Here is a 19,649-nt window from a genome sequence, read left to right on the forward strand (position 1 = left end):
GAGAGGTGACATCATTCAGCAATAGATTCCGGTCCTTGACCTCCGTCTTTGTTGACATATGTACCTAGTGCTCCCACTCCTACTTCATCGCCCGACATACCCATTTCTCTTCGGAAAGGTAAACACACATGTACGTACCCCATTGCTTCTTTTGTATCTTATAATCAAATATTTGTCTTTTCACGTTCCTTCATTGCTCAGATAGATTCTATATCGATTCCTAAAACCGTTGGTGAAGCATTGGCCTATTCGGGATGGCGTACAATGATGGTTGAGGAATTGAATGCCCTTGATATAATGGTACATGGACATTGGTAGATTTGCCTACCGACAAAAAGGCAATCGGGTGGAAATGGGTATTCACTATTAAATATTGTGGCCCAACTTAAAGCTCATCTTGTTGCTACGGGATATGCTCAACAATATGGGGCTGATTACTCCAAACACTTTTTTTCCAGTTGCCAAACTCACTTATGTTTGATTGATCCGTCTCCTTGGCAGCTAACTTTTACATCAACTTGATATTAAGAATTTTTTTCTTCATGGTTCTCTTAAAGAAGAAGTGTATATGGAGCATCAACCTGGATTTGTTGTATGGATTGAAGCATAGTCCTTGAGCATGGTTTGGACCTGGTTATTCTGAAATATGGAATTAAAATGTGTAAGTTTGATCATATATTTTTTTACAAACGTTTTGAAAGTGGCGTGATCCTACTTGTAGTATATTTTATGTTATTGTGATTACTGGAAGTGATAGTCAAGGCATATCAAGACTAAAGATATTCCTTCAATCTCACTTCCAGACAATGGATTTGGGACCACTGAAATATTTCCTTGGAGTAGAGATCATGAGAAACAAAAGGGAATATTCTTATCACAGAGGAAATATGTTCTTGATTTTCTAAAAGAAACATGAAAATTAAGGGCTAAACCGTGCAGCGGCCCGATAACTCCCAATGTATGCCCAAGGAAAGGATGATGGAGACCATTCATGACCCTCAGAAGTGTAGATGACTTGTTGGAAACTAAATTACCTTATAGTAACACGCCCAGACATTGAACTTGTAGTTAGTGTCGTTATTCCATTCATGTCTACTCTAACAGTTAGCCATTGTGTGTTTGTTGGGGATATTTGGTTTCATGGAGGAGGAAGAAAACAAAATGGTATTTCGGTCCATGGCTGAATCGGATTATAGAGCTATAGCTGACTCGATCTGTGAGATAGAATGGATAAATAAGCTACTTAAGGAAGTTGGCCATGCGCTTGCATTTCATGCAAAGCTTTGGTGTGATAACTAGGCAGCCGTTCATATCTCTTCAAATCCTGTTTTTCACGAACGAACTAAGCATATTGAAATCGATTGTCATTTTGTTCGAGACAAGATTGAAGATGGGTTCATTGCAACACGACATGGTCTGTGAGAAGATTAGTTAGGAGACATTTTTTACAAAAGCTGTGAATGGGAACCATATTAACTATAAAGTAACAATTTGAGCATGATCAATATTAATGCTCCAGCTTGAGGGGGAGTGTTATGGAATCAACAATAAGAAGAAACAAAATCATTTAGAATAGGAAATTATAGAGATTTGATTTTGTAACCACTCAAAAAGGTGATATCTTTCTCATTCATTTAGAGGAAACTTTACACTAATATATATATACACAAAGGAACCCTATTTATGGAAATTATACTATCACACTAAGAAAGGGAAACCCTAATTTGCTTATCTTACACTCCTCCTCAAGTTAGAGATGTTAATCGTGCCCCACTTGCGACAAATAAAATCTATTTGTGCTTTTCGTAAAGGCTTTGTTTGAATGTCTATAAGCTGGTTGATGAGTATCGATTGAATTGATGGAGGGTCTGTCTGAGTTCCTACAACACGGTCTCTGATAAGATGACAATCAACCTGTTTGGTCCTCTTATGGAATACTTGATTCTTGGCTATATGATTAGTTGTCTGGTTATCACAATACAGTCTCGTTAAGTCATCTGTAATCACTCCAAGCTCACTTAGAAGCCTCCTTACCCATATCATTTCGCATGACACATCTTTCATGGCTCTACTCTAACTCAACACTTGATCATGATACAATATGTTGTTTCTTGCTTTTCTAAGAAATTAAGCTTCCTAATACACAATACCCATTAGTCAATTTCCTAGAAACACAACAACAGCCCAATCCGTAGTGACCCTAATCTGAATAGAGTATCCATAAGCCTTGAGATACCTCAAAACATGAAGTGTTGCATCTAGTGACCTGTTTAATGAGCGGACATGAATTGGCTCAAAACACTAACCGAAAAAAATATATCTAGTCGATTAACTGTCAAATAGTTTTACTTTCCAACCAATCTTGTGTATCTCTCTCTCTCTCTCTCTCTCTCTCTCTGTGGATCCTTCATAGGATATCCATCATTTGAAAGAAGTTTTCCATTTGCAAGCATCGGCATCAACTTGTGGATCGCGCGCACTATGTGGAAGTGTTTTTTGGGGGTTGCGCTAAGGAAAACTTTCCCTTTTAATTGTAGGATAGTCTTGGATCTTTTTCCGCGTTGATTTAGATCATCTAAAAGGAACGAGCCGCCATGAGCACTCCCATTGAACGACATGGCTCCATTAGCTTGGGTAAGGTGGAGGATAAATTTCAATTAACTTCCACGTCCACTAGTTTACATCTAGTAAACAACACTTAGTAAGCATATCAGGAACATATTTATGTTGAGATAAAAGAATCCGATGCAGTGATCGAGATACTTCTATCCCAAAGAAGTAACGAAGCCGTCCAAAATGAGTAAGTTGAAACCGAGTATGTAGAAATTGTTTCAGCTATGAAATTCCGGTGTTATCATCTCCAGTGATAATGTCATCTACATAGACCACTATAATGATTCATCGAGCATCATGGTGTTTAAAGAACACATAGGAGCTACCAAACTCCTGGAGAAATGTTGATCTGAACTCTCTCAGTGATTTGATGATGACTTTTAACCGGAAGCGCCCCTTCTTTCAAAGAGAAGAGGACGGATTATTCACATTTCAAATACTTAGTGAAAAGTACGTAGTTCTGTTTCATTTAGTTTCAACAATCATTTATGAGTTTGTTCAGTGATCGCTGAACATTCATTGTAAACAACCTTAGAACTTAAGTATTTGCTAAAGACAAAACTCACACCAAAGAAACCTTCAATGATGTTGAAGAAGTAGCTGAAAGAAAGAGACAAGTCAGTTCGTGATTTGAAGCGGACTCAGTGATAACAAGACTGTCTAGAAAAAAGTGTGAAATTATTCAAGACTCAGAGATAGCTGAAGAGTCCTCAGCGACTACTTACTATTACGCATCAAAGAGTCTTGCTCAATAAGATTAGTTTTTGTCTTATCCTCTTTTGTACAATCCTATGCTTCCACCAAATAAAGGTATATGCATGGGTCACTTTATTGTTCCCCACGTGCTTACCAACTACCTGAAGTAACTGTTCATATGGGGCCAAAATCCTGGCACATCTGATGAACAAGGACAAGCCTTCCACTCTTTTCTTGACACATGGATTGTACGCTCTAAGGAGCATTAAATGCAATGGGTATAAATAGCTAAGAAGACTCTTCTTCTCAGCTACACCTTCTTCCTCAAGACTCTTTTATCTCTTATTCTTATCCTCTTTGTGCATCTACTTAGTGATTCTCTTAGATTTTTTAGATTAGGTTTTACCTTATTATATTCCACAACAATTTGTAAATTATGTATTGATGTTCTCATATCAATAAACGAATTTAAAAAGTAAAATTTGTGTGTTTATATTCACCCCCCTCCTACAAACTGTTATAATTATAAACTCTTGTAGAACCCTTTTCAGGACCAACAAGAACATCTAGAAAACGTCCAAACATCTCTAGGGGACTGTATGAGACCACACAATGAAGGTTGTAGTCGGCATACCTTTGTGGCCTCCTCCTCAATAACAAACTCAGGTGGTTGTTCCGTGAACACGTCTCCTCAAGAATACCATTAATAAATTAAGAAAGGCATTCTTAGCATCCAATTGATAAAGCATCCAAGACAACTGATGTTCTTCGACATTCTTTCACTTACTCACTTCAAGGCCTCTTCCCACAACTCATTTGACAAGTATATTGGAATATTAAACAACTCATTTGACAAGTATATTGGAATATTACACCTTTAGTTAGAGTTGTACAAAAATTTCGTTGAAATTCAATTAGAGTAAAGGTGACAACTCTTGCACCCAAAAAACAATAGGGATGTAACTTAATTTATTTGTTAATTTCAATAATATTGTTTTCTATTCCTTTGTTGGACTTATCTTATCAGTTATGGGAGTAAGCCTTCTCTCTGCTTGCCTATCTGTTCATTCCAGCATCATACTGGTATACAAGACAAACAGACTTTGGGTGTTTATCATGGTGTAAGTAGTGTTGTGCAAGGTGTTTGTCTTCTCATAGATATTGTTGTGGACAATTGTTATAGTAGTGTTCAATGTAGTTGTATTAATTGAACTCTTATGGCTGAATATTTACCGAGACTCTCTCTCTCCCCCTCCCTCCCTTTATGTTCCTCCCTGGCCCTTGCTATGCAATGAAATACATCAATCAAATTTTTTGGACACTTTGGAAATTTACCTCACCTTTGAGAAGGTTCATTCCGTGCAATCGATAAAATAATTAAATGGAAAAAGTTGAATGAATTTGCATGCAGTTTCCTCCTTAATTGTGAGGGGTGTTAATCTCCTTTTCTATATGTGTGTATGCATGATTTCTTTCCATGTAACATCATTCATACAACGACTGTGTGAAATCCAAAGCCTTTAGATGTCTATACCTTCGTTTCTTTTAATATTCAAAAGATTTTGATTTGCCTTCTGCTCTCATTTTAGGGATGAATCACTTCTATGTGAAGGATTGGCTTTGAATGATGAGCTTCAGAGAGTGCTAGATAAACATGAAGCACTTGTTTCAAGAGCTTCTGCTCCATCACAGAAGTTGAGAGTCGTAGCTAAAAATGAAGCACTTGTTTCAGGAGTTTCTGTTCCATCAGAGAAGTTGGAGCCCAAAACTAGTCAATTAGCATTGGTACCTGTGGATGCTCCTTTTATTGATACGAGAGAGAGGCGAATTCCTGGGTAATCAAGTTTATTGTTTGTTTCGGTTGAGTACTTTTTGCCTCTATGACTTTAAAGTTACATCCTCAATTACGATAGGCAGTAAAATTACATGAAGTACATCATTGACCCCATATAATACTAGAATTGGCTTTTGCACTAATTCTCTACAAATGCCAAGAACCAAAAAATCACCTTGACTTGTAAATGGCTAACGTGTCAAAGAAATGAGACAACAATCCAATATGACCAGAAGAGTCTTATCTAGTTCAAAGAGTAAGAAATTATTTGAAAAACAATATAATGGATCACATGTTTAAGAGATCTCTTTTAAATACTATAGTCATGTTGACTCTGCACTTGTACATATAATTCTCTGGATCTTTTCTTTTCTCTAAAGAATATTAAACAATTTTTAGTATATATTGTACGACACTGTGCTTCACGTTCCCCCTTTGCCACCTTATGTGTTGAATGATTCTTAATACTTTACGTGTTTCATGATCTCTAACAAGTTAATTCTTATAGGAGGGAAAAAAACAAGTCCTCTATTAGAAGTTCAATCTTGAGTGCTTGCCCTTGAAAGATTAATTTTGTTTTAATGTTCTTGAGAACTACATTATGGAAACTTGGGTTGTTTCATCATTTTTCCGGTTGATAGTTCAATGTGAATGGTAATATCACTGCAACAAAATAGGTCTTTTAGGAAGCACATGCGTCCCAATAGAATACTTGATAGGACTTAAGTTTGTAGTTACAAAATCGGCATCCTATCTAATGACATGACAATAAGCTATTAGGACGAAGTAAGACGACCTAACAAGTTCTATCTACGAAGTTGGGCAACTTAATAGGACACAAAAAGTAAATCATCCTACTAACTTTTTTATATGACAATTTTGAAAAGTGTCATATTTAAGAATGGTTAATAGAAGGTTTTCAAAAGTGACCTATATAAAATTTTATAGGACTATTTACTTTTTATGTCCTATTAGGCTGTTCAACTTTGTCGATAGAACTTGTTAGGTCGCCTTCGTAACAACTTATCATAACACCTTTAAATAGTACGCTGGTTTGTGGTCCTTTAAACTTAAGACACGTTAAGTACTCTATTATTAGGACGCCCAAAGACTGATGGTGTCTTTGATGACCAATTTTGTTGTATATTCCACTGAAAGGTTTCTCATTCGAAAGCTTTCCCTCCATCTTGTGCAGATCTACCGTTGGTGCTTGTGATGGTGAAGAGACTAAATTTCTTACTCCTACTACAACTAGTGGACCTTCGACAACTTCAGTGAAGGTCAATCCCATGTTTGACCTTCTAAGTGGAGATGATTTTAGCATACCAATTGCTGAAAATTTCCTAGCTATTGTGCCATTGGATGAAACTCAGCCTGCTACTCCTGTATCTCGGCAGAATTTGGTGTCCCAAAATAGCAAACCGCAAAATCTTGCACAAGAACAAACAAATTCTTCGTCACCTCAATGTCAACATGATTCTTCCAAGCAAACCTCTTTTAAACTAAATGGAAGCTTACCCAATTATGAGCCAATGTCCCAGAACACACAAGGATCTATTCCAGCAGCTGGACAGACATATTCTGCTCCACCTAAATTTAGAGAGTCCCAACAATTTCCATCACAACAGACCTCATTTCAACTAAATGGGAGCATACACAATAAGATTACACCCCGATACGAGCCAGTGGCTTTGTATACACAAGTCTCCAATCCTGCAGCTAGACAAAGATTTTCTTCTTTACCTCAACTAGAGCAATCGCAACATGTTCCATCTCAGCAGCCCTCGTTCGGTCCAAATGGAAGTGTTTCTGTCATACTTTCACCTCAATATGAGCCACGGTCCCAATACACGCAAGGGTCGAGCCCTACAGCTGAGCAAACATATTCTTCTTCACCTCATTGTCAACATTTTCTAACTCAGCCGCCAACGCTTAATCCAAATGGAAGTTTAGCCGGCATTGTTCCACTTCATTCTGAGCCAACATCTCCATGCTCACAAGAGTCTAATCCTGCATGGAATGGTCATACTCCTCAACAGAAGCAGCCATCTTCACCTGTTTATGGTAAGACATGATGATCATAAAACTGTCTTGCAGAAGGGACTCCATGCAATTCCTGTTTTTCGTCCTGATGAATATTATATAAATGTAAATAGGTTTTAGGGTCATGCTGTTGTCTACTTGATATCTTCTATGAAGCCATTTTAAGAAATGGGGATTGAAAATCGAGTTTGATACCACAAAAGGATTCTAGAAGAGGCTATCTGATGTGTTTTGGAGTAATTATGTTTTTCTCATATGGTCGTCGTGATTATGTGGTGAATTTAACTTGGCAACTTAAAGCATGTGAAGCTTTTCTTTGAAAGACGGAGGTGTGTGGTGTTTGAGATGGATGATTATGTAGTGCTAGGCGATCTTGCTAGGAAACCACTTGATGTTGATAACAGTTTGTAAAGCTGCAAGCTATAGGGGCTATGAAGGTTAGCCTCCATCGAGTCAGATTAAGCTTTTAAGCTAGTTGTTGCTTAATCTGTTGTTACCAGAGAATGATTCACATGCGGGTTAGCAGTTCATAAAGACTACCTGATACGGGAGAAAAAGATTACCTTTTTTATAGAGAACCACTAAAAGTGAAAGCAATAGCAGTTCCTACTGAAAACATGAAGGCTCGATAAAATAGATTGTCCGATGGTTTTGCTCTAACATCAGTCCAAATACCGTACAAATAAAAAATCTGATTTATTTTCATTTATTTGTGTTGATTACTGCATGAGCAGCTAAAGTTGAATTTATGGGGTCGGATAGGAGTTCCTCCCCATGAGTGGGCTATTAAATTTCTATGTGGCTATAGGTTGTTTAAACATATGATTCCAAACATCATCTATTGATCAGTACTTGACTATTGAGATGTAAGGATCTCTGGCGGAGTGGCGGTTGTATTGATGGATTGTATAAAACAACCGAGATATGCATTTAGCATGCAGCTACTGTTGTTCTCCATTAAAATGTTGCTTTTTTCCTATGAAAAGGTGTGGTTAGTCTGTGATTCTATGCAAATTATAATGTGATGTGGGTGCATGCTTTGTTGGTTCATTTAACCAAGAAAGTTAATCCAAGCAGGGTTTGTAGTGTCACATTTGTTCTGAAGACCTCCTTTTGTTAGGTGGTACTAAAATCCTATCATGTGTTTCTTTCATAGGTGCTCAAACAAGGAATGGAGGACTACCACCACCACCCTGGGAAACACAGTCAGAAGACAGCAACCAATTAGGAGGCATGCACTACCCAACTCCGGGAAACGACAATAATCAGCCAATGGGAAAGTATATGCAGCAACAAATCACAGGGGGATGTCTGCCACCCATGAGCCACCATCTCCAACAACATATTACAAGCGGCAGTCCTCCACCGATGAGCCACCAGATAATCCATCCCCAACAACATATTACAGGCGGCAGTCCATCACCCATGAGCCACCAGGCAATCCATCCACAACAACATATCACAGGTGGCAATCTGCCACCCATGAGCCACCAGGCAATCCATCCTCAACAACATATTACAGGAAACCCTCTATCACCCATGAGCCACAAGGCGACAATCAATCCAGCTCAACAACAAATCACAGGTGGCCCTCCATTACCCATGAACCACAAGGCAATCCATCCAGCTCAACAGCAAATTACAGGTGGCCCTCCATCACCCATGATCCAACAGGCAATCCATCTTGAACAAATTCCTCAACAACAGTTTCGAGGACAGCACACTATGGGTGTGATCCCACACTATCATATGGCTTATATGTATCCTCAACAAATGTATGGTGATCCCTATGGCTATGGTGGTGGCTACAGGTATAGTTATGGGTACACACAACCACAACATGCTCACTTCCTCGATCATAGAATGTCATGGTTGCCTGTGAGAGATGATGGTTTCTTGAACAGCACAGTTTATGTCAACCCTTCTACATCAAATGCATCAGATGTGCATATGCCATCTCCAAACCCTCTAAATCCAGAGGACAAACTATTCCAAGACCTTCTTGATGTAACCAATAAAACTACTGGTAAAGCTGTGATTTAATTTCTTTTTTGTCTTATAAATTTCTGTTTGGTAACTTGCTTTTGTATATATTCTTAGCTTGGGTGTTTATAGGTCTATTCTAAGAATTTATGTATGTTCCATGCTGCAGGGAAAAAGTAACCAGAAAACACAATAAGGTTTGAATTTTGGCCCCTTTCTTTTATGTTCTCATGCTAAATGTTATCAGGGATTTTTTCTGCACATTTATTTGTTGCAATTTGACTCGGAACACAGTTTAATCGGCGTCTATTAGCATGCATGAATCTGTATTTGATCTAATTGTTGATGGTTATTTTTCTTACAGGAATCATAGCAAAATTTGAGATCAAGTGGTGGCTTTCATTTGATTATTTGCACTTGCGCTTAGTTGACTACTTGTAGCATGATTCCCGTATGGCGGTTTTAACATAAACCTGTTGTTTAAGACTGAAAAATTGCACAAGTATCTCGTGCTCAGATATGTGTGGCATGATTGATAAGGACTTGTGTTTTTGAAACAGAACAAGAAGAGAGTAATCTAATCTTTTTATTCTTTGAAGCATTTAGTTCTTTTAAGAAACACTGGATTTGAGGAGAGAAGCTTGATTGATTGTCAAACAAGAGTGTTGCTGGTTTAAAAAACTTCAACACAAGTTCAAATAGAAGATGATGTATTCACATGTGAATTGTGCAATACTCCTGTTCTTGGATTTTGCATGTTTTATATATTCAAATTGATGAAGGAAGTTTGGGACTCTCTTTTACTCCGGTGATGCCTATTTTCAGCTTTCTCCCTAAAGATGTTTTCCCAATGTTTCAGGCTTATTAACATTTTCTTGTCAACAAGCCATTCACAAGTTTCTTGCCAATTCTTTAAGAAACCCAATTTTCTGCACCTTTAAACCTGAATAACTCAGTCTTCTCTCTCAATCGCAAGCTCTGAATCACTCCATCCAAAGCTCTAAGCTCTGAAACCCTAAATGGCAATTCTTGATTTGAGCCTCGAGGTATGTATGCCATGGTGTAATCTTTTTTGTTCTGATAGTTTTTCTATAATGTAAATGGTGGACTGCTTTGATTGATGAATGTTTGGTTTAGTTGGGTGATGGTTTGCACACCAACTATTTGTAGTAATGTCTACCTTACTTTCGGAATTTTGTTTATTCAATTTATGATCAAAGAGGAACAATTATTTCAAGAAAGATTTGTTGTTTGAAGAAAAAATCTATGTGCAAAGAATTTTTGCCATTCCTTCAAGATTTAGCAAACGAAACAAGCCCTAAACCCCATTTCATTTAAAGATCCACAAAATCTCATTAAAGAGCATCTCCAATCGAACGACAAAACTCTATATTTGTCGTTTTCTTTGAACTAATCGAACGGCAAAATCACTAAACATTTGCCGGAGGGTTAATTTGAACGGCAAATTTGCCGTGCAGGTTTTGGGACACCAAAAAGGTGGTCCCCACCACTATCCCTTTAATCCAATTTTTTTGATAAATTATAAGTAAATAATACAAATATTTACTTTTTAGTTTTTATATTTATTATGTAAATTTATATGTATATATAAAAAATAAATTATTAATAACACAAATATGATACCGGATAAACGTAAACGTAGTTTATTAATGGAAATTTTAAAAACTAAAATACATAAATCAAAGGGTCCACTGGTTTCCGCTAGCCATATAGTGACAAAAAATTTCTTGCTACGTTCTGAGATCCTTCGGCTTGGTCTTGAACTCTTTCTCCAAATTCTTGATGTTGAGATGCTCGATATTGAGATCCTATGTATTTTGATCCTTGTCTAAACGTATGAACCTGGGGTTCTGTTCTCTCTCTCGCTATTCAAATTTTCTCATTTTTTATGAACTCATAACACACAGGATCAGTGATAGAATTTAGATCAGTTTATGAACTCATAACACACAGGATGAGTGATAGAATTTAGATCAGTGAACATAATTTTGTCATCCGCCAACCTTAACTCTATCGCATTTTTCTGAGCTTGAATCTCATTTCTTCTCATCATAACTTCATTGTTTTTAGCTATACATTTGCTCTTTTTTTTTTTACTAGCCTTGACTAAAGTCTAGCTTATTATCAAATTGGAGCCTTGATTTTGCCTTTTTCACACTAATTGGTCTTTGAGTTACATCACTACATTCTGCGTCGTGAATAGTCAACGAGGGTAAACTGACATCTGTCCCAGACAATGAACAAAGACCAGAAAAAGGTGACTGATAAGGACTTTGTCGTTGATATTGAGTCGATGTAGTGACATTTGATAAACTCTCGGAGTCTTTCTGGATGTCCAAGACATGATCAAACTTAAAACCCTTCTTATAGAATACGTCTAGTTTTAACAACTCTTTTGTTTCGTTCATCTATGAAAAATACACGTTATATTTAAATTAATAAAACAATGATCAACTAAAACAATAAATACTTATGATATCTTGTTCAGAAGCACCACTTGGATTCCCCATTTGAACTTGATTGATACACCCTCGACATTTTTTGGCAGCTTTTAGAATGCAAGACATTCTCGTTTCCAATGATCTTCTTGGTCGAGGATTGGTTACGAACGGTTCGGTTGCATGATATTGAGTTTCTACTCTTGACCAAAACTTATCTTTTGTTTGGTTTCTACCTATTATTGGATTTTGAGTTATATCAAGATAACAATGACATAGATGTATGTCTTTGTTATCTTTGTAGAATGAACTCCGGATTGTTGAAGATATTTTTATGAAAAGTTTGGTAATATTCTTATGAAAATGTGTGTGATTTAGCTTACCGAATCACCCCTTATTTATACATGAAAATTCCAGTTCACTCCAAATGAAGATAGATTAGACAACACACTGGTAAGATTCTTCTGAAAAGTCTAGTAAGATTCTTCTGAAAAGTCTGGTAAGATTCCTTCGTATTTTGGATGCTATCCAAAGTCACGACAACTACTTTCTCCAACGAAGGGATGGATACGGCAAACTTGGGTTATCCGGTTATCAAAAAGTTACTGCTGTATTTCGAATGTTGGCATATGGCGTTTCTACAGATTTTACAGATGAGTACATTAAAAGAGGAGAATCAACGGTTTAAGAAGCTTTGAAACTATTTTGTCATGCCATCGTGGAGGTGTTTGAAGACCGCTATCTCCGAACACTCAATGCTAATGATGTGGCACGACTACTCCAAATTGGAGAACAACGAGGTTTTCCAGGAATGTTAGGTAGTCTAGATTGTACACATTGGAAATGGAAGAATTGTCCAATGGGTTTATTGGATTTCAATTCTTGGTCCATATCCTCTCCGTATTTATCAATATCCTCTCCTTATTTATCTCCTTATTTAGTGGTTTCCTTTTTATGTTTTCTTGTTTATATATAGGGTTCGTTTCTTCTCTTGATGTAATTAGAACAACAATATCAATAAACAATCGATATCTTGAGTTTATAATGGTATCAGAGCGGTGATCCTACTGCTCCGACGAAACACATGGCCGAAGACGTAGCAACATCGGAAAAAGACAACGGCGGCAACGTCGTTGATTACAACTCACCATATTACCTGCACCCTTCCAATTACCCTAGACAAATGCAAGTCAACGATGCATTGTCAGACAAAAATTATGCGGATTGGGTACAGGAGATGGAGAATTTCTTATTCGCAAAAAATAAGATCGGTTTCATCAATGGGTCAATTGAAAAGCCAGAAAAGACATCCAAGGATTACATGCCATGGATGAGAGTGGATGCGATGATAAAGGGGTGGCACACCACTGCCATGGAAAAAGAAATAAGAGGCGGCATGAAATACGCGAACACCGTTGTAGAGATGTGGATCGATCTTCGTGAACGATTTGGGAAAGAGAGCGCACAGAGGGCATACGAACTGAAAAACAAGATCGCTGTCACACACCAAGACGGAGCCATCGTTTCGGCTTACTACACAAAGCTTCGATCATTATGGGATGAAATCCAGTCGGTGTTCCCCATCCCATAGTGCACGTGTAATGGGTGTACGTGTGACATCGGTAAGCGGCTTGTTGCACATCAAGAAAAAGAGAGGCTGTACGAGTTTCTTATGGGTCTCGACAACGGGTTCGGAGTTTTCAAAACCCAAATCCTTGCCACCCAACCAACTCCAGGTATCGGGACAGCCTATCATCTCATTGTAGAAGATGAACGACAAAAGCTGATAATCGAAAATAAGAAGCCTACTGTGGAAGCCGCCGCCTTTAAGGCTTTTGTTCTCCAAAACGTGACAACTTTTTCTCCTCACAACAAAAAGCGAAGACATATTCAAAAACAACAAAACAAGAAGAAGAGGTACAATACTGCACTCATTGTGATCGGGATGGACATAATCGAGAAGGTTGCTTCAAACGGATTGGTTACCCTGAGTGGTGGCCAGGGAAAGCGAAGGGAGACAAGACAAAGCCGAGGGCCTCCTGCGTTGAGGGTGGTTCGAGTCCCATTCCTGGACTCACTATCAAGCAATACAATCTCTTCTTGAAACACTTTGAATGTGGAACCAATACAGGTGATGAAGGGAACAAACGAGTAACCAACATGACAGGTAGAATTGATAATAAGGATGATTGGATTGTTGATTCGGGGGCTACCGATCACACAACCTATCTAAGTAATATCCTTGTTAACAAAAGAAAAGACCCTCTTGGAATGCCCATGGTTATCCCTAATGGAGATACCATCCTGGTTGAGGGTAAGGGTGATTATACTCTACCGGGAGGCACCAAGATCGATGGCATATTACACGTACCAAAGTTTACTTGTAATATTTTATCCGTTAGCCGATTAACCAAAAACCTTCAATGTGCTGTGACATTCTTTCCTGATTTTTGTGTAATGAAGGGTCTCCATTCGAGGAACTTGATTGGTGCGGGTAAGTGCAAGGGAGGTCTATACCGAATGGGGATGTTTGAGGAAGAAAAGAAAGCTATAACAGTCACTGTTGAAAGATGGCATAAGAGGTTGGGTCACACATCGCAAGAAAAGCTAGCTAAAGTTGATTTCTCAAAGGTGTTTCCTTTAATCTTAGAAATAGTGTTTGTGATTCCTGTTCCAAAGCTAAACATACAAGATCTCCTTTTCTGTTAAGTGAAATTAAAACCAAAGCATGTTTTGAACTATTACATTGTGATGTATGGGGAAAATATCGAATTCCTTCATTCTCTGGAGCAAATTATTTCTTGACCATTGTGGATGATTTCAGTAGGAATGTTTGTATTTTTCTCGTTAAATATAAAAGTGATGCTAGTACCTGTTTGGTGAATTTTTGCAAAATGGTTGAAAACCAGTTTAATAAAAGCATCAAAAGAATAAGATGTGACAATCGTGGGGAATTCACGTCAAATCTCATGTTGAACTTTTACACCAAGCAAGGCATTTTGTTAGAAACCACGTGTCCTCACACGCCTCAACGAAATGGGGTTGTTGAGCGTAAGCACCGACATTTACTCGACACGGCTCAAGCTCTGCGTTTTGAAGCCAATTTGCCAAAAAGGTTTTGGGGGGAATGCGTTCTTACCGCTGTGTACATCATCAACCGATTACCCTCTAAAACTCTTGGTGATAAAACTCCATATGAATTACTATACAACCAAAAACCCGAATATGATCACATGAGGGTCTTTGGTTGTCTAACTTATTTTTGGAGTATCGAAACAAAGGGTGACAAGTTCGAAGTAAGGGGGAGACCCAGAATTTTTCTTGGTTATTCTCAAAGGACAAAAGGCTACAAAATATTTGATATTGAAAGCAAGAAAATGGTGGTGTCACGAGATGTGAAGTTCCATGAAAGCACTTTTACCTTCCCAGTTCAAACTCAAGCTTCTAATGATTCTAATGTCTTTGTTCCCATACAAGCTCAAGACGTTGAAGGCCAAAATCATAAGCAAAATCATGAGCAAAATCACGAGGTGGAATAAGATGGGCCTAACTCTAGCCCACCGAACTTGGATGGGCACATGATGGAGAACGATGGAAGTAGGCCAGACACAATCCATGAAGAAATAACTACTCAAAATCTCGAAACACACACTGATCTGGGAAACTCTCGACCAAAGAGGGACCGAACACAACCTAAACGCCTGAATGATTTCATTGTTGATCTTCCCCCTTCGGTTGACCATGCACATACCGCATCAACTCAAGCCACCTCAACGGTACATCCCATTGCCAATTATCTTTCTTATAATAATTTTTCTAATACTCACAAGAATTTCTTGGCGGCCATCACCACCACTGATGAGCCGAAAACTTTTAAGCAAGCCATGCAAGACCCAAGATGGATTGAAGCCATGAAGAAGGAGATTCAAGCCCTTGAACAAAATAGCACATGGACCATTGAGTCTTTGCCAGAAGGAAAACGAGCCATTGACTCTAAATGGGTCTACAAGATTAAATACAAGCCAAATGGAGATGTCGAAAGATATAAAGCGAGACACGTCGCAAAGGGGTTCACCCAGATCGAAGGAGAAGATTTTCATGATACGTTTGCTCCAGTAGCTAAAATGGTAACTGTTCGAACGTTATTATCCGTGGCTACTAAAAACAATTGGTTCATCCACCAGCTCGACGTCAATAACGCCTTCCTTCATGGTGATCTTGATGAAGAAGTGTATATGAAGATACCACAAGGTTTTTTCACRGAGAAAGACGATCRTRTTTGCYGTCTGCGAAAATMTCTCTACRGTCTCAAACAGGCCTCTYGAAACTGGTATCAAAAGTTTACCACTGCCCTCCTCGGTCTCGGCTTTTCTTCATCCAAGGCAGATCATTCGCTTTTTCTCTACAAACATGACAACACTATCCTTTTCATTCTCATCTACGTCGATGACGTCATCATAGTTGGAAACGATTCCAAGAAGATACACGAAGTCAAACAATGTTTGCATGACAAGTTCAGCATCAAAGATCTTGGGGAACTGAAATATTTTCTTGGAATAGAGGTGGCCCAAACTTCTCGTGGTCGCGTTTTAGCAAACAAAAGTACACTCTTGATATATTAGAAGACAGTGGCATGGGAGGATGTCGCCCGAGTTCATTCCTCATTGAACAAAATCTAAAGCTTGTTATGGATGATCAAGAACCCAAGGTTGATGCCAGTAGCTATCGACGTCTTATTGGTCGACTCCTTTACCTCCAGGCCACTCGTCCGGACATAGCCTACTCGGTTAACACTCTCAGTCAGTTTGTTTCAGACCCTCGTCAGAGTCATATGGATGTCGTGTCTAGAATTCTTTGATGTCTCAAGGCCACTCCCGGTCAAGGCATACTTTTACCGAAAGAAGGTGGCACGAATCTGGTTGCATACGCTGGTTCAGATTGGCTTGGTTGCCCTCTCACTAGGCGTTCTCGAACCGGTTACCTTGTTCTTCTTGGTGGTGCTCCTATTTCGTGGAAAACAAAAAAGCAATCCGTTGTCTCACGCTCATCCGCTGAAGCTGAATATCGTGCCATGGCTTTAACTGTTAGTGAACTCATCTGGTTACGATGGCTTTTACAAGAGATAGGCCTTCCACAACTTGGCTCTACCACACTTTTCTGCGACAATCAAGCAGCTCGGCATATCGCCAACAATCCAGTTTTTCACGAACGCACTAAACATGTTGAAATGGATTGTTATTTCGTTCGTGAACGTGTTGAATCCAAGGAAATTTGTCTTATGTCCATCGACTCAAAGCTTCAACTTGCTGACCTTCTCACAAAGGGGCTTGGAGCGTCGCAACTTCGTTTCTTACTGGACAAGCTGGGCGTTGTCAATTTACACGCTCCAGCTTGAGGGGGAGTATTGGATTTCAATTCTTGGTCCATATCCTCTCCGTATTTATCAATATTCTCACTTTAAACTTCGTAATGCATTAATTGATCATTTGTAGGACGAGTATACTAACTCGGAGAATTAGTACTATTTATGTGTTTTTTTAATTTATTCTATTTGAACTAATGTAATCTTTTTTAATATAAAATTTATTAATTAAATATTTATCATTTTTATTTTAACAGTTCTTCATTAAATAAATTAATTACTAATTATTTATTATTATAATATCTATTACAAATTATAATTATTGTTATTGTTATTAAAAATAGTAAATAAAATATGTTATTTTAATGTGGGGTCTAGAAATTTGGTGTTTTTTAGATTGTGATTGAAGTTGAGTTTTTTTAGTGTTTATGGGCCCACCATATTTGGTGTTTTTGATGATATGGTTGGAGATGCTCTTAGAGTGTGATCGGTGGCTCTTTTATCCGGCATAAAAGAAAGAATTCATTAATGTCTCGTGTGGTTTGCAGTAATGGAATGGATTTAGGGGATTTGCATTTCAAATCCATTCTAATTCCATGTTTTGTTTGTTGGATTGTCCGGATTTGAAATCTTCAGATTTGTTTGGCTTGCAGAAATGGAATGAATTTGAAGGGATTTGGATTTCAAATCCATTCCAATCCATGTTCGGTTTGCAAGATTGTTCGAATTTGAAATTCTAAGATTTATTTCAAAATCCCTCAAACATAGGATATCAAAATCCCAAGGGTTTGATTGGGATTTCAAGAGATTTCGTAGGATTTCTATATAATAATATTTTAAAATATGTTTAAAACACTTGTTTTCTAATAAAATGAATTCGGTAGTATTCTACCCTATGGTAGATCGAAGGTCCTGTGCCACTTTCACTCAAATCTATCTTACCTTCAATCCATGGTTGTCCAACCAAGGTAGCCCATAACAAAATGTTAGACCGGCTGACACAACCGAATGGTTTGAGGAAAAGGAAAGCCCAGCGACCAAGCACTCCCGCCCCCAAAAGCGGAGACCGAAGAACCGCCAGGTTGTCGAGGACACGTCTGAAGAGGAGGCTGGCGGCCTCTAAGTTTACCACCCTACCCACTAATGGACTATGCTTGCTTTCAATAGTGGAATATTTTCTACTAAAAAACAAACTCATAAAATGAACTTACTACTATTTGTTGTGTGCTTAATATTTTCATCATCTTTGTATATCATTTATATATATTGAAGAAACATTTGGTACTATACCCAACGCTAGAAAGACTGCTACCATAACACCTAAACCACCCGAACATTACTGCTTGCAGGAATATTGATCTTTGAGAAAGGAAACTCATCCTCAAAGGCTGATAAGACCTATCCTGTAAGGTATATTCTTGAAAGAAAACAAACCTTATGAAATTTATCATAATGATGATCAACCTGAAAGAAAGGTTCGCACTAAACACTCTAGGAAAGATAAAAAGATATTTCTATTATTTTTATCATTTTTTTATAAATTATTTATAAAGATAGAATTTCATTCCATTCCAAATTCATCACATCAAACACACCAAAGGTTCCAAATTCTTCCAAATCCAAATCCTCTAATTCCAAATCCTTCTATGAGATCCAAATCTCTCAAAATCATTTCAACAAACCAAACGACCCCTATAGGATTTAATTGAAATCTTTCAAAAATAAGACTTTTGAAATCTGTAGGGAGTGCTCAGATTTCAATGGGATTTCGTACAACTATATGCAATAAGGTTTTAAAAAATATTAAAAATATTTGTTTTGTAAATAATCTATTAATAAAAATATAATTCAGTTATAATTATTTATAATTTTTTTCTAAATTATTTATAAATAATGAAATTCAATTTAATTTTCAATCCTACAAACCAAACACACCAATAACTTCAAATCTATTCCAATCCAAATCCTTCAAAAATAATCCTGCAAACCCTAAATAATATTTGATGCAATTAATTTTAGTAGAATACTCTCTATCACAACTACATTTCATCATATAAATCTATATATATATTAAAGAAGAAACCAAAGGTAATGAGGTGGCACCTTCTAATGCTTAGAACCTCTCTTATCTTTTTTCTCATTTTTTTGATTTTTTTAAATGTTGAATATGTTAAAGACTTTTTTGCCCCTTGATGAAAAATGTATAGCTCACAATTAACCCTGGTTATTTTTGTAATTTTGTATACCCAAGTTTAACCTCCAACTCTTGATTTGCTATTCCATTTACTTTCTTTTATTTATTAATGAAATTTGTTTTTTAAAGTTTCAATAATAAACAAAATGAAATCATATAAAATTCTTTGGTGAGGGATGAAGAAGATGAGAGTTGAAGAAGAATTCAAAGATTTTAAAAAGTATGTTGAAATTATATTCATTAAAAAAATGTGATTTGTTATTACATGTTTCTTTTTCAATATTGTTGGATGTGTTGTTATCATAGGATATGATTGTGTTTACGATTGAATTATATAAATTGTGTTTACGATTTGATCATATAAATTCRAATAAAATTTTGATATTTTATAATCACAGGATATGATAAACTTTTTTCGAATTTAAGCTTCATTAACAACAACTATTTATTCATCTTCATCTCTCA

At 37.3% G+C, this 19,649-nt stretch overlaps 2 protein-coding genes across 2 annotated transcripts in view; both read left to right on the top strand.

Annotated features, from left to right (window-relative positions):
- Positions 1-9,610, top strand: part of LOC112521795 (TOM1-like protein 9) — a 41,464-nt gene extending 31,854 nt beyond the window's left edge. The window contains exons 8-11 of the mRNA XM_025130786.1: positions 4,899-5,144; positions 6,339-7,207; positions 8,343-9,212; positions 9,534-9,610. Coding sequence (XP_024986554.1) covers positions 4,899-5,144; positions 6,339-7,207; positions 8,343-9,212; positions 9,534-9,610 — 2,062 coding nt within the window. The remainder of the gene's footprint in view (positions 1-4,898; positions 5,145-6,338; positions 7,208-8,342; positions 9,213-9,533) is intronic.
- Positions 9,611-12,712: 3,102 nt separating this feature from the next.
- LOC112521796 lies at positions 12,713-13,219 on the top strand. The gene has a single exon (XM_025130787.1). The coding sequence runs from the start codon at positions 12,713-12,715 to the stop codon at positions 13,217-13,219; it is 507 nt and encodes a 168-aa protein (XP_024986555.1).
- The last annotated feature ends 6,430 nt before the right edge of the window (positions 13,220-19,649 follow it).

The sequence above is a fragment of the Cynara cardunculus genome, assembly GCF_001531365.2.
Source record: "Cynara cardunculus var. scolymus isolate 2C chromosome LG 11, CcrdV1, whole genome shotgun sequence".
NCBI lineage: Eukaryota > Viridiplantae > Streptophyta > Magnoliopsida > Asterales > Asteraceae > Cynara > Cynara cardunculus.

Bases quoted from the DNA above. Each gene is read 5' to 3' on its own strand.
- LOC112521796 (XM_025130787.1), top strand. From the start codon at position 12,713: ATGGCCGAAGACGTAGCAACATCGGAAAAAGACAACGGCGGCAACGTC.